Genomic DNA, 11,897 nt, shown 5'->3' on the forward strand with positions numbered 1-11,897 from the left:
TATTGCTTCCTTGTTATTGGATTTTGCCTGAACTGATTTTGAATTTGATGTCTGTACAGAAAGAGAGCCCAGCTGGCACTGACACAGATATGACCTCATGGACAGACTGTTTTAGTTAAACAAATGAAGAATCTGACCACAGTTTCATTCATGAGATGGATGCTGTTCTGTGAGAGTCTTGATGACAACCCCCCCCCCCCCCCCCCTTTAGCGTTTCTAGGGCAACCGTGGCTCAAGAGTACAATTACTCTCCACTGTGACGGACATGGAGGACTTGTATCCTCATCTGTAACTTGGCTCATTTTCCGAGGCAGCTGTCTGGGAAACTGCTTTGTAAAGTTTGTCATTCACATGTGGATTCCATGGCTGTCGAGGGGGTTTGCCCCACAGATGGTGGGCAGCTTCCTACACAGATGAACTGACCGGACACTGCAGCGTGTTGGAGAGAGCCAGCCCTCATTGAGGGCTCAGGTAACACACTCCTTATATGGTCTGAATGCTCTGCAAAAATGCATCCTCAGTGGGGTGACCCTTCCTGGATGAGGAACGTTGGTGTCCTTTTCCAGGTTTCTGTTGTTTTTTGTTGGGAGTTTTTGTCGGTTTATATAACTGGCATCAGTTTCAAGTGACAAGTATAAGATGAATATCTCCTTTAATCACCAGCAGTGGGTAAATAAGCACTACAGGCATCACAACTAATTCTTCGGAGAACCTCCTTTTGATTAAACTGCTTTTTTGTCTGTGATCACTCAAACTGCTTCTGTTTTTATTTCTGTACTTGGCTTATTTTGTTTCTTTCAGGAAGACATCACTGATAAAGAAGAGAATCTCCAGTCTACTCTTTACACTCTAGATTCGGACCAAAATGGCCTTAGACTTTTACTAAAGAGAGAAACTAATTTTGTAAGCACATTTATTCTAGATGCTCATTTGTGTGTGTGTGTGTGTGTGTGTGTGTGTGTGTGTTCATAATATAGACAAACAAAAAATGTTGCTGCAGAGACTTCAATTGAGACTTGTACACATATGTATATTCATACAATTTTGTATATGTGGTCTAATTGTCATATAATACAAAGTCTTAGTAGATAGGTAGCACTGTCAATTTTTGACGTATTCTAAGAATCTAGTCCACCAACATCTGTGGTTTTGTACATTTCCTTTCAATGTAGTGCATGTACACTGAATAGCTGTGTAACATTAATACTTTACTGAGCCGTGTTACACTCAATTATTTATTAGTGTCCACATAACATCCTGGGTTTCCTGGTTTGAGGTTTATTCATTGGGTAAGGTGTTGCTACTGCATTATTTCAAAGCCTTTTATAGCCTTTTAGTTTGCAAATTGCTTGTTATTGCCTATTTGCACAAGTGAGATCTTTTTAAGACCCCTCTCTCTCTCTCTCTCTCTCTCTCTGTCAGGCATGCAGGGAGCACTGCTTTTACCTCACATTTATCTGATGCGATGATGGAAACTCAGACACCAGTAAAACTCGTTGTAATGACAGCTCAGCCAAGTAAACAAAGCTGCATTTGTCATGCTGCATCTGTTGAATAAGCATTCTTTCTAGCATCAGGGGAAAGAAGATGTGCATTTGTCTGCATTTCTGAACACGGGACTTGTGAAAAAGGTCTGATATTAGAATGCAGGTCATGGGTGAAATGATGTGAACAAAACCTAATTTAATCTGCAAAAACAAAATCGAACCTGTTCACTAGACTCTTTATCAAATGGTTATACAGCTATCTTTTGTTTAGGAAACAGATTCAAATGAGGCAGTGAATCTTCCCCTTTTTATGTATTGGTTTACTCCCCCCCCCCACTGTATACTGGCATGTCTAAAGGGAGAGAGTCTGGATCATTATACTGGACCATTGTAACTAGACTCTGCAGGACCACTCCTGCCGAATCCTTGACAGGCTGACGATGCTACATTTCTCTGGATCTGCTCCAGGACAGGCAGCTTGGATGGCTGTGTGGAGTATTACATGCATGCGTGATCGTTTTTGTTTTCAGTCATGTGTGTGTCAGGTGTGCCACACGGCTTGCTGGTTTGGCAGAGAAGACGTGATGAAAAGAAATGACCGTAAAAGGCTCGAGCTCATGTTTTGGTGTGAAGAGTTGCCAGGAATGCACTAAACTTCACTAGGGATATGTGTGATGAGTCATGGCAAACCCATGAACTACATGTTCTAAAGAAGACACCTAAGTTTGAGTGTAGTACTCATTGTTTCTTACTTGATGAAACTAGTGGTATGTCATATTATTATACTATTGAAAATATATATATTACTTAAAAATATAAGTAATATATATCTAAAATCATAACAGATTCTCTTTGAACTCGGCTGAACATAAAATAAGTAAAATATCAATAAATATCTACCTAAATATCTGGCTAACTTTTAAAATACTGATTAAAAAAGCCCAGCAATCTTATTTCCTGCACAAATGACTGGCGGTAAGTGGCTCTTATTCCCTCAATAGCCAGAGGTGGTGAATTCCTGGCTGAAGTCATTGTTGATATAAATGTCGGAGGGGTTGGATCATGGCCTGTGTTTTTTTTTTTTTCTCCCCTTCTTTCCTCGCTGGCTTTTTAAGTGCAGTGGCAACTCTCGTAGGATCTCTCAGCACATGCTTGAGAACCTGTTGGAGAAGACAGCCTCTACATTTGCATAGCCTGTTGTTACGCTGTGGTAAGTTTTATATTATGGTTACCTTCCTCAGTGTTAGGTTCTTATTTATAAATGCTTAAAAAATCTTTTGGAAAAGTAATTGATAATATACTATTACTAATTTGGAAACATAATTGATAATAGACAATTTTTTAATGTCAACACAGGACCTCCTTTGTCAGCATGGACTACCTCAGGTATATTCTGTTAGCAATGACAATGTTACCCTTATAAAGAAAACAACTGTCCTTATTATACACATTCATTCCATTAATTTAAATAATAATTGATTTCTTGTGGTAGAGAATAAAGTCTCTAGTTACCTCATCTAATCTGTTCGACAGTGAAGTGGCAAAAGTGTCTTGCTATTTAGGCAGTTTATTAATCCCATACTATGCAGGAAATGGAATAATACAATTCTGGGTTGTTATACATTACAAATGTTATGATAGACCATGATATAACTGTCATATTGTATACTTATAGAAGTAGAACAGCGTTGCTGCTGAAAACGCACGCACGCACGCACACACACACACACACACACACACACACACACACACACACCTTATTATACACTCACTTTGTTAGAAACATCTACTTTGTAGGTAACCTACACCTTGTAAGTCTGTTGTTATAAACAGCAGCACTAGCCTCTATCTAACCTTTCACTGATGGTCAGGTTTTTTATGTTTTACTTGTAGAGCCCCTGTAACTAGCCTGATGGAACTGAATCAGTTCAAAGCGCAGCAGCAAGCCTTGCCCATGTCGGTGTTAATACTTTGTTGAAAAGGGTCTGCCACCCTGCCTGCCAAATAACATCTGGTCATATGTTCTATGGCCAGAATATGACCAGTGGGGTTAGGGGCCTTGCTGAATTGCCAACTTTATGCCAAAAGTTGGGCTATAAAATGATCTAAAGCTTCTAACAATGCAGTCTGCCATACAGTGTCTGCAGGTACAAAGTTCTGATACAGTGGCTGGTCTGTGTACTGGTTATTACACCTCAGAACATCTTAAGAGCCCATTTATACATTTAAAGTGCACTAAGTGCACCCAAGAAATATCATATCATTTATAATGAAATATAATGTCCCTGACCTGCAGAGGATATGCCACAAACTGCTAACTGAAATCAACTATAATTTCTCACTAATTTTACGAGTTTTACGAGAAGTCCACTTACTCATGCAGATGTGATGTTATTTAAGGTCAGGCCACTGGCCACATCATTAGAGCCCATTAGATCCACACAATAGCTTCCCTTTTGACTTGGCTGTAAGTTCTGCCAAAACCTGGGCTTTTTCTTCCCTAGCAACCTTAAACGTCTAGATGTTGTGTTGTTTCATGATATCATGTTGCTAGGCAGAACTCCCCAATTCTTTTATCCTTTTGCTTCCAAAAGTGGAGAATTATAAGTCCACTTTACAAGATTTTGAACCTTCTCTCTCATTAGCTGCTGACTCATATCCTTGCAACTTGTTGTATCAACCATTAAAGCGTTTGTGGTTTTCGTGCTTGTGAGGCAGACGTCAGACAAAAATCAAACTTGTAAAGTTGTACAGCCATATAAGGCCTGTGTGGAGAGTACTGTCTGTGCTCCAGGCCTAAGTGATAAAGGGCTTTTTGGATCACATTTTGTGTAATCAGAGACTGAAAATGTTTGCAGCAGCTGGATTTCTTCAGATCTTCTCCTTCCCCACTAGGGGGAGCCACTGAGATCCTGAAGCTTCTGCCCTCAGCACCAGAGGTCCTAATTAGGTAATGTGGTACTTTGGAGACTGTGCTGTCACATTTTGTTCACTGGAGGCAGAGTTGAGTGCCTGTCTCCCAGGGCCTGTCACTCATTATTCCCTTCTAGCTCCTTCTGGCTGAGAACGTACCGTATGTCTGTCCAGTACTGATGAAACTGAACAGTTCCCTGTAGTATTGTGTAACTGTATCACACAGTTTAGTTCAGCTCAATGGAATGAAGAGGGATGAACCAAAGAAGAGACAACTATTTCATCTATTTGAATCTATCTGAGGACAAACGGTCTCAGAAGTAAGAGTGTGGTGTTATTCAGTGGACAGTTTTCCCAGAATGTGTGCCCTTGTATGTTGGAGGGTGCATTACTCAGCTGAAGCTGAGTGGAAAAGCACTGTTACCACCACCAGCAGCGGCAATAACAATTACTGTCTTTGTCAAGTTTTGACCTACAGGAAAGAGAGGAACCTCTCCACAATAATATTATTATATTAGAAACATAGTCATAGTCGTACTTCAGCAAATTATGCTGTTTATGCTGTATTATGCTGTTTATGCTGTATGCGTAATCAGACAGCAGTGTGAGAGAATGAAGGATTGGTCAGTGTTATTGGTGAGACATTTTGAAATAGGTGGTGAGGCTGGCCTCCACTGCGGAACTCCGTCTTGGCTCCTCTTGGTTGCTCTGCGTGTTGACTCAGACGGTCTCCTGAAACACTATTCCTTTTACACCTTGTCCATCGGGGATTGACCTGCTTTACGAGCTCCTTCCGAGACATACGCTGACCTTCAGCACCAGCAGCCTGCTCGAACAGGCTGAGGATGGTCTGAACGGATCCTGAGTGGTGCCGTTCTCCATGTAGTGGGGGTTAGATAACAGACGTGCGGGGCCAGCGTGTGTGGATGGTGCTAGTGGGAGTGAGCACAGCTATTTCAGGCTTCCAGAAGGCAGGGTCTCAGCAGAGGACAGGTGGGGTGGGTGGCACAGTGAATGCATTTTGTTTCTATTGTCTACCATACACACAGACAGATTGGTGTTGCCAAAATGACTCATTCAAGCTAATGTCAACATTCCAGTAACAAACGTCATGGACATATATATATCTCAACCTCACGCACATATAATTTCCTAACCAAAACAGTGGCAGCAAACAACGACGACATGGGTGGATTTGGATTTTGTGAGACTATAATATTCTTTTAAAAGATCACGACTATAGAAAGAGACTAAAAACACACTAACAGTGTAAAGCAGAAGACTGAACACTGGGGGGAGGGGGGGGGCTCCCTCATTAACTCACTGTGGTTTCACTAAGTCACAGACTAATAACATGACATGTAGGGTATATGGAATGCACCTAAAGCTAGTTTTGTTTGTTTGTTTCTTGAGTGCAACAAAGTTAATGAAATGCATATAAAACTGAACCACTTAGGAAAAGAATCCACGATTAGTAGTTTATAGTGCGGTGCATAGTTTTAGAGTTGTTTTCCCTTCCCTTCACTTAGTTTCCCTTCATTTATTTTAGTGTTTAAAAATGTCCTGTATCTGCCAAACAATTTAGGTACTTTTTGTAGGACATAATCAAAATATGCTAGAGGTAATTTCTCATAACAGGTTCTAATGGCATATAAATAATAACTGTCCAAAGAGGCTCCAGTACATTAAGCTGTGTACACTGTTAGTGTAGACTGTCTGATCTGGTGCCTTTCCTTTAAAGGATAGAATTAATAGCCAGAGCCAACAAAGACTGAGAAGTGTGTGCGGCTCAGAATAACAAGGTGCCTCCATTATGTCTCCGTTGGGTCTCCATTTTTGCTCTGTTGATCACCAGCATATTTTTGAGGAAGAGCAGAAATGTTGGCTCAAGACAGATTCTCTAACACACATCAACAGCTTTAACCGTGACCGTGAAGACGATGCTCTCTGGGTTTGTGACGCACTGATGCGCAGTAGACACGTATGCAGGAATTGCTGTAGCTTGTAGGGCAGCAGAGAGCTCTGAAACAAAGGATACTGACTGACCAAAAAGGATGTAAGATATGTATGTTTGATGTGTTCTATTTCAGTTAAAGCCGGGTAGCTGTAGTGCTGTTTGGCAGTTCTTATGCGGTATTTATTACAACAGGCTTGTGATAGACACACATCACAGTTGCAAATCAAGGAGCCAGAATTAAATGACCAGCATATAGTAAAGGTGAGTACAACTCCATCCTGGGAGCGTGACCATGTTTTTCAGTGACCCATACATAAATGCATAAAAGGGGTAAAAGAACCCTCTTCCATTTGTTTCTGACCTGGCCATAACCAAATAACCGAAGCAGTAGGTTTGACAAGCGCAGTTTTTTTTCATGCAAACATGAGCATATTTACGTTTTATATATATATATAGAGACTAAATCTTTTGTAAACAGCCAAGCCAGCAGTAATAGAATGTTTACATAGTAGTACAAGCCCATCCAAATACAGTTCTGCTACATTAAAGAAAGTAGTTTAGACAATGGCTTGATTCATACTCCATGACTGTTGCATAACTCGTAGAGCCTTGCCCTGATCCATTTCATGCTAGCAAACACATGTCAAACCTACAAAGAAAGGTCAAGAAGATGCTTTCATGGGTCTGGACACCGACTCCAACTTGCTGGACTTCCTCTATTTTCTACTCTGATGTCACAATAAAGGAATTCAATCCCTAACCCTCTACACCCCCTCCCACTCACTCTTTTGGAGCATACCCTAACATGGTTAGAGCAGAGGATGGTTTGGCTATGGTAACATAGTGCAGGGTAGGGTGTGTGTGTGTGTGGGTGGGTGGGGGGGCATTATGGGAGCAGGGATTGGGGTATAGGGGCTAACTGGTGGAGGGAGGGGGTTTTGAACAAGTATATATGGCCTATTCTCTGCAGGGGAGTTAAGATCCGTTCCCTGCCACTCTGCGGATACCTTTTTGTGCCATCCCTCTCCTTCATTCAGGATCTTCTGTACTTTTCTAGAATCCAAATATGACTTTCTACAGGCACTCAGGTAAAGGTGCTTTGGGGACTATTGTGGGTCTCAGTGGGTTGAGCTTCTGGTCCTGTTTTGTTGTTCTGGGCCTATATGGGGCAAAATATATGGCTCATAGATCCTGTGTCTCTAGCTGCACCGAAGGAAGATATTTTGAAATACTGAATGTTCTGGTTGTGTTTGTTAAAAAATGAACCTGTGTAGATATTAGTCAGACTCCTAGGATTATGTTCATTGAGAAAAACACTAACGTCATGAGATGTGTTTTGCTCAGAGGCCGCTGGACAGGTGAGCACATTCCACTCTGATTACATGTGCGTTCAGGTGTGGCGGGTGAATGTCTCTTGGTGTTACCTTGGCATCATTGTTAGGTCTGAAAGGGTGTTTGGTCTGGATAGCCCCAACTCCAACCCTATATGCTTTCCTTGCTCTTTACAAAAATATAAACAACAAATTAAGTAAAAGATTACGGGGAATTGGTTGTTGTGGGTCTCAGGCCTCATGAGACTATTTGTTACTGGCTTAGATACAACAATGTGTCACTGTGTGCATTTGTCCCACTAATTTATTGATAGTTTCTGGGTGACTCAGTTGAATTTTATGTATAACTTTTCAGAGCGGTCATGTTGCCCCCACTGGGACAAAATTTATTTACTGGTTCAAATGCCCTTTTAACGACCCTGGCAGGGCACCCGAAAGGATTGTAAAGGATTGTATGGGGCAGCTGTGGCCTCATAGCTCCCAGGTCACAGGGATGGTCAAATTTACAGATTCACAACACAACTACTTGCCTTCTGTTAAGTGACAGGATGCCAATCATTTGAAACCTGTTCTGAGAATACAACGTAGGGGAGGACATTCCTGACCAGAGAGGCCAGTGCCGTGGGGAAGGAGCTTTAGCCATATGGTTTAGGAAGCAAAGGCTTTTGTTCTGAATCAGTCCACAATATTTGCTTCTAGTAAAGCCAAGCACACATTTGTCTTTCTATATTTCTATGTTCTGGATACGTAAAAGTGGAAGTACACGTCTTCCATGTTTTGTCTACATTTCCTTTCTCCTTGCGGTGTTGACCTGTCTGATTAAGGATCTGCTGTTCTTAATCCAGTCTCTAACTTTAAAATGTCCCCATCATCCATTCAGACTGATGTTTGATCAGTCAAAGGGGATTCAAGGTAAAAGCACCATGTACCTTTTGTTTTGACGCCATCAGTGGAATGTTGATGAGTGGAACTACGGGGAAGATGTTTGCCTGAGGACTTATGATAGTCGGTCAGCAGAGGAAGTCAGCTGGGTGGAATGAGTCTGTCTTTCTAAAAATACAAACCCCTCTTGTCAGGGGCTAGAAAATTCAGCTCTGGCACTATCGGGTGCAGACGTGATTGTTGGGTTGGATTTTGGGTGATTGTGTAGTCACCCCTTCACAAAGTTCCCTTAGTTGTTTGGCAAGCTGTTGCTAGGCTACGTGTAATTACAGTCGATGTGTCGGGACAGGGGCTTAGGTCGAGACCATCCATCGTCCCAATCTCGTCTTTCAGGCTCAAGGGCACAGCTTTAAGTGAAGCTGTGAGTCACCAGCACGCACACACACACACACACACACACACACACACACAGCTGTGGCGCCTCGACATTTGGTGCTGCTTATACAAATATGGTAGGCCACATCTTGGAACTATTAATGCCGTATTTTTATTGCGTTAAGAATATCGTGAGAGCAACAGGATGTTCCCTCTGTGAGAATCATTAATATTTATGATGCGACATATCTGCCTTGAAATGGCTTTGTTTGTTTTTTTAGTTCACAGATCACAGGTAACGTAGGAAATCCTTTTTTTTTTTTTTTTTTAATGTGAACTACACTGACCTCTTGTGGTGACTCTTATGTTGACACGCACTTATTTTTAATGTCATAATGTGATATTCCAGATTTTATGCAGAAGTGCACCGATGCACTTGGATTTCTAAATATGTAAATAGTATGTTCTTTGTCTGATTCCATTCCAGGGCCACGCAGCTATCTCAGCTCCACCATGACAGAGCGCTTTGACTGCTTCTACTGCAGAGACAACCTGCAAGGCAAGAAGTACGTGCAGAAGGACGACAAACACGTGTGCGTGCGTTGCTTCGACAAGCTGTGCGCCAACACCTGCGCAGACTGCCGTCGGCCGATCGGTGTTGACTCGAAGGTGAAAGTCGAGTTGACTTTCTGCTGCTTTGTTTTTAGAACGCGTAGCCTACATATTTGCGTTGGGGGGAAGCAGCCACTTCGTTTGTTAAATCGTGATCATTTGAGATCAAAAATATCACAACAGTTCCAAGGCGTTCATGCAACGGACTGTTCGTTTAGCCCTTTGTATTGGGATGGGCTCCATTACTGACCACCTCATTTCATTTCAGGAACTGACCCATAAGAATCGCCACTGGCACGAGACCTGCTTCCGCTGTGCCAAATGCTACAAGCCACTGGCAAATGAGCCTTTTGCGCCACGAGATGACGGCAAGGTCATGTGTGAGAAGTGCGGGGCTCGCGAGGACTCCCCGCGCTGCCAGGGCTGCTACAAAGTCATCATGCCGGGTGAATGACCCCTCTCATACGCGGCACAGTCCAAGTTACATTTTTGGCATTTAGCTGAGTACAATTTGAGCCTTGCTCAGGCGCCCAACAGTGGCAACTTGGCAGAAGTGGGGCTTAAATCAGCAACCTTCTGATTACAAGTCAAGTACTTTAACCACTGAGCTACTACTGGTCTTTTCCCAACACAACTATAAAGAAGCTAATATGACTTCCAGTTTGCATTAAAAAGTGGGCTAGCTTTTTTTTCCCCCACTTGAGCAGCGGTGTCTATTTTCATGGTGAGTGTGTCTTTGGTGACCTGCGTCTTCCTCCAGGGGCTAAGAATGTGGAGTATAAGCACAAAGTGTGGCATGAGGAGTGCTTCAACTGCTTTGAGTGCAAACAGCCAATCCGCTCCCAGAGTTTCATGACGAAGGGTGATGAGTTCTACTGTGGCGCTTGCCACGAGAAGAAGTTTGCCAAGAACTGTGCCGGCTGCAAACAGGTGAGTACAGTCATGAGCACTCACAGAAGACATAGAGCAAAAGCTCAGTGAAGCAGCAGTTACGCATGAAAAAAACTCCATGCCAGTAATGTAGTGGCTCTAAAACCATTTATTTTGCAGGGCTCAAGAACCATAATCATAAAATTTGCTTTCCCCATCATTATCCATTTTTCTTCAACAAGTTCTCCAATTATTTTCACACTATTTCCCCAGCCTATCGCCTCGGGTGGGATCAGCTATCAGGACAAGCCTTGGCACTCTGAGTGCTTCGTGTGCCACACGTGTAAGAAGGCCCTTGCTGGTGCTCGCTTCACCGCTCACGAGGATCAGTTCTACTGCGTGGACTGCTACAAGACCTCTGTGGCCAAGAAGTGCTCTGGATGTCAGAATCCAATTACAGGTAAACATGTGAAACTTGACGTGTTCTAGACGTAATTTCATGGGAAGCAGTGACAGGTTGTAAGCATCCAACACAGTGGTGGATTCACCACAGAAGTGAATCATTTTTTTTTTTTAAAGAAATGGGGCAAGGGGTAGTTTTTAAGCTGTCATTTCAATAGCACCTCAAAAGGCTTTTGTCTTGCTTTGTTTAAGCACACATGCCATCCATTCTTTGAGAACAGCATATAAAGATGCTTCCATATGCCTCGATCATACAGGTTTCGGAAGAGGAACGAATGTGGTCAACTACGAGGGCAACTCCTGGCATGAGTACTGCTTTAACTGCAAGAAGTGCTCTCTGTCCCTGGCCCACAAGCGCTTCGTCATCCACGGAGAGGAAATCTACTGCCCTGACTGTGCCAAAAAGCTGTGAGCGACAGAGACTCCTGGATTTCATTTCCATTCTTGGTGGCTAATAGCCACACAATTTTATCTATTCCTCTAAAGAGTGATTAAGTAGTCATATATATAAAAACTCAAAGGCAGTGGTAGAGGTTGAGTGGGTTAGAAGGACAGTTTTTAATGAGGTGCATCACCTAGGTTAACCAAGGCTGAAACAGTATTTTATAAGCAGAAAGCAGTGAGTGATGTGTAATCAGGGTAACATATTATATAGACAGTTATCAGCAATTTAACAGTAATAGATGGGTGTTCTTGGTGGCCAATGTTACTAAAACAACATTGGTTTTAGACTTAGGAAGCTTTGCTTAAGTTTTACAGTGTGTAAAATTATAGTTAAACAGACCTTAATGGAACATTTACTGATTCACTTTTCCCCCCCTGAAACTGTTTTATGTTTTACAATTAACATGCGTATGCATTAGATTTCTGGAATGATGGAACTGTGTGGCCTACATTAAACAAACAAGCTTTGACATATAGAATAATCAATATATATATACACTTTTCATAGATTCTTGAGTGAAATAACATCTGGTAATAAACTTCAAACCTTCAAATACACGAGTG

At 42.1% G+C, this 11,897-nt stretch overlaps 1 protein-coding gene across 2 annotated transcripts; it reads left to right on the forward strand.

Annotated features, from left to right (window-relative positions):
• Positions 1 to 2,596: 2,596 nt before the first annotated feature.
• fhl1a (four and a half LIM domains 1a) lies at positions 2,597 to 11,887 on the forward strand. Of its 2 annotated transcripts, none has more exons than XM_027019143.2 (6): positions 2,597 to 2,697; positions 9,433 to 9,614; positions 9,826 to 10,003; positions 10,318 to 10,487; positions 10,701 to 10,887; positions 11,147 to 11,887. In XM_027019143.2, exons 2-6 carry the CDS (start codon positions 9,459 to 9,461, stop codon positions 11,299 to 11,301), a joined length of 846 nt encoding a protein of 281 aa, XP_026874944.1. In that variant the 5' UTR covers positions 2,597 to 2,697; positions 9,433 to 9,458; the 3' UTR covers positions 11,302 to 11,887. The 2 variants fall into 2 exon arrangements, with proteins under 2 accessions (XP_026874944.1, XP_026874943.1); XM_027019142.2 differs by lacking the exon at positions 2,597 to 2,697 and adding an exon at positions 7,334 to 7,445.
• The last annotated feature ends 10 nt before the right edge of the window (positions 11,888 to 11,897 follow it).

This window comes from Electrophorus electricus, chromosome 12 (genome assembly GCF_013358815.1).
Source record: "Electrophorus electricus isolate fEleEle1 chromosome 12, fEleEle1.pri, whole genome shotgun sequence".
NCBI classification, from domain to species: domain Eukaryota; kingdom Metazoa; phylum Chordata; class Actinopteri; order Gymnotiformes; family Gymnotidae; genus Electrophorus; species Electrophorus electricus.

Bases quoted from the DNA above. Each gene is read 5' to 3' on its own strand.
- fhl1a (XM_027019142.2), top strand. From the start codon at position 7,424: ATGACTTTCTACAGGCACTCAG. The intron at 9,615-9,825 runs GTGAAAGTCGAG...ATTTCATTTCAG, and splicing joins CGATCGGTGTTGACTCGAAG to GAACTGACCCATAAGAATCG. The intron at 10,888-11,146 runs GTAAACATGTGA...TCGATCATACAG, and splicing joins ATGTCAGAATCCAATTACAG to GTTTCGGAAGAGGAACGAAT.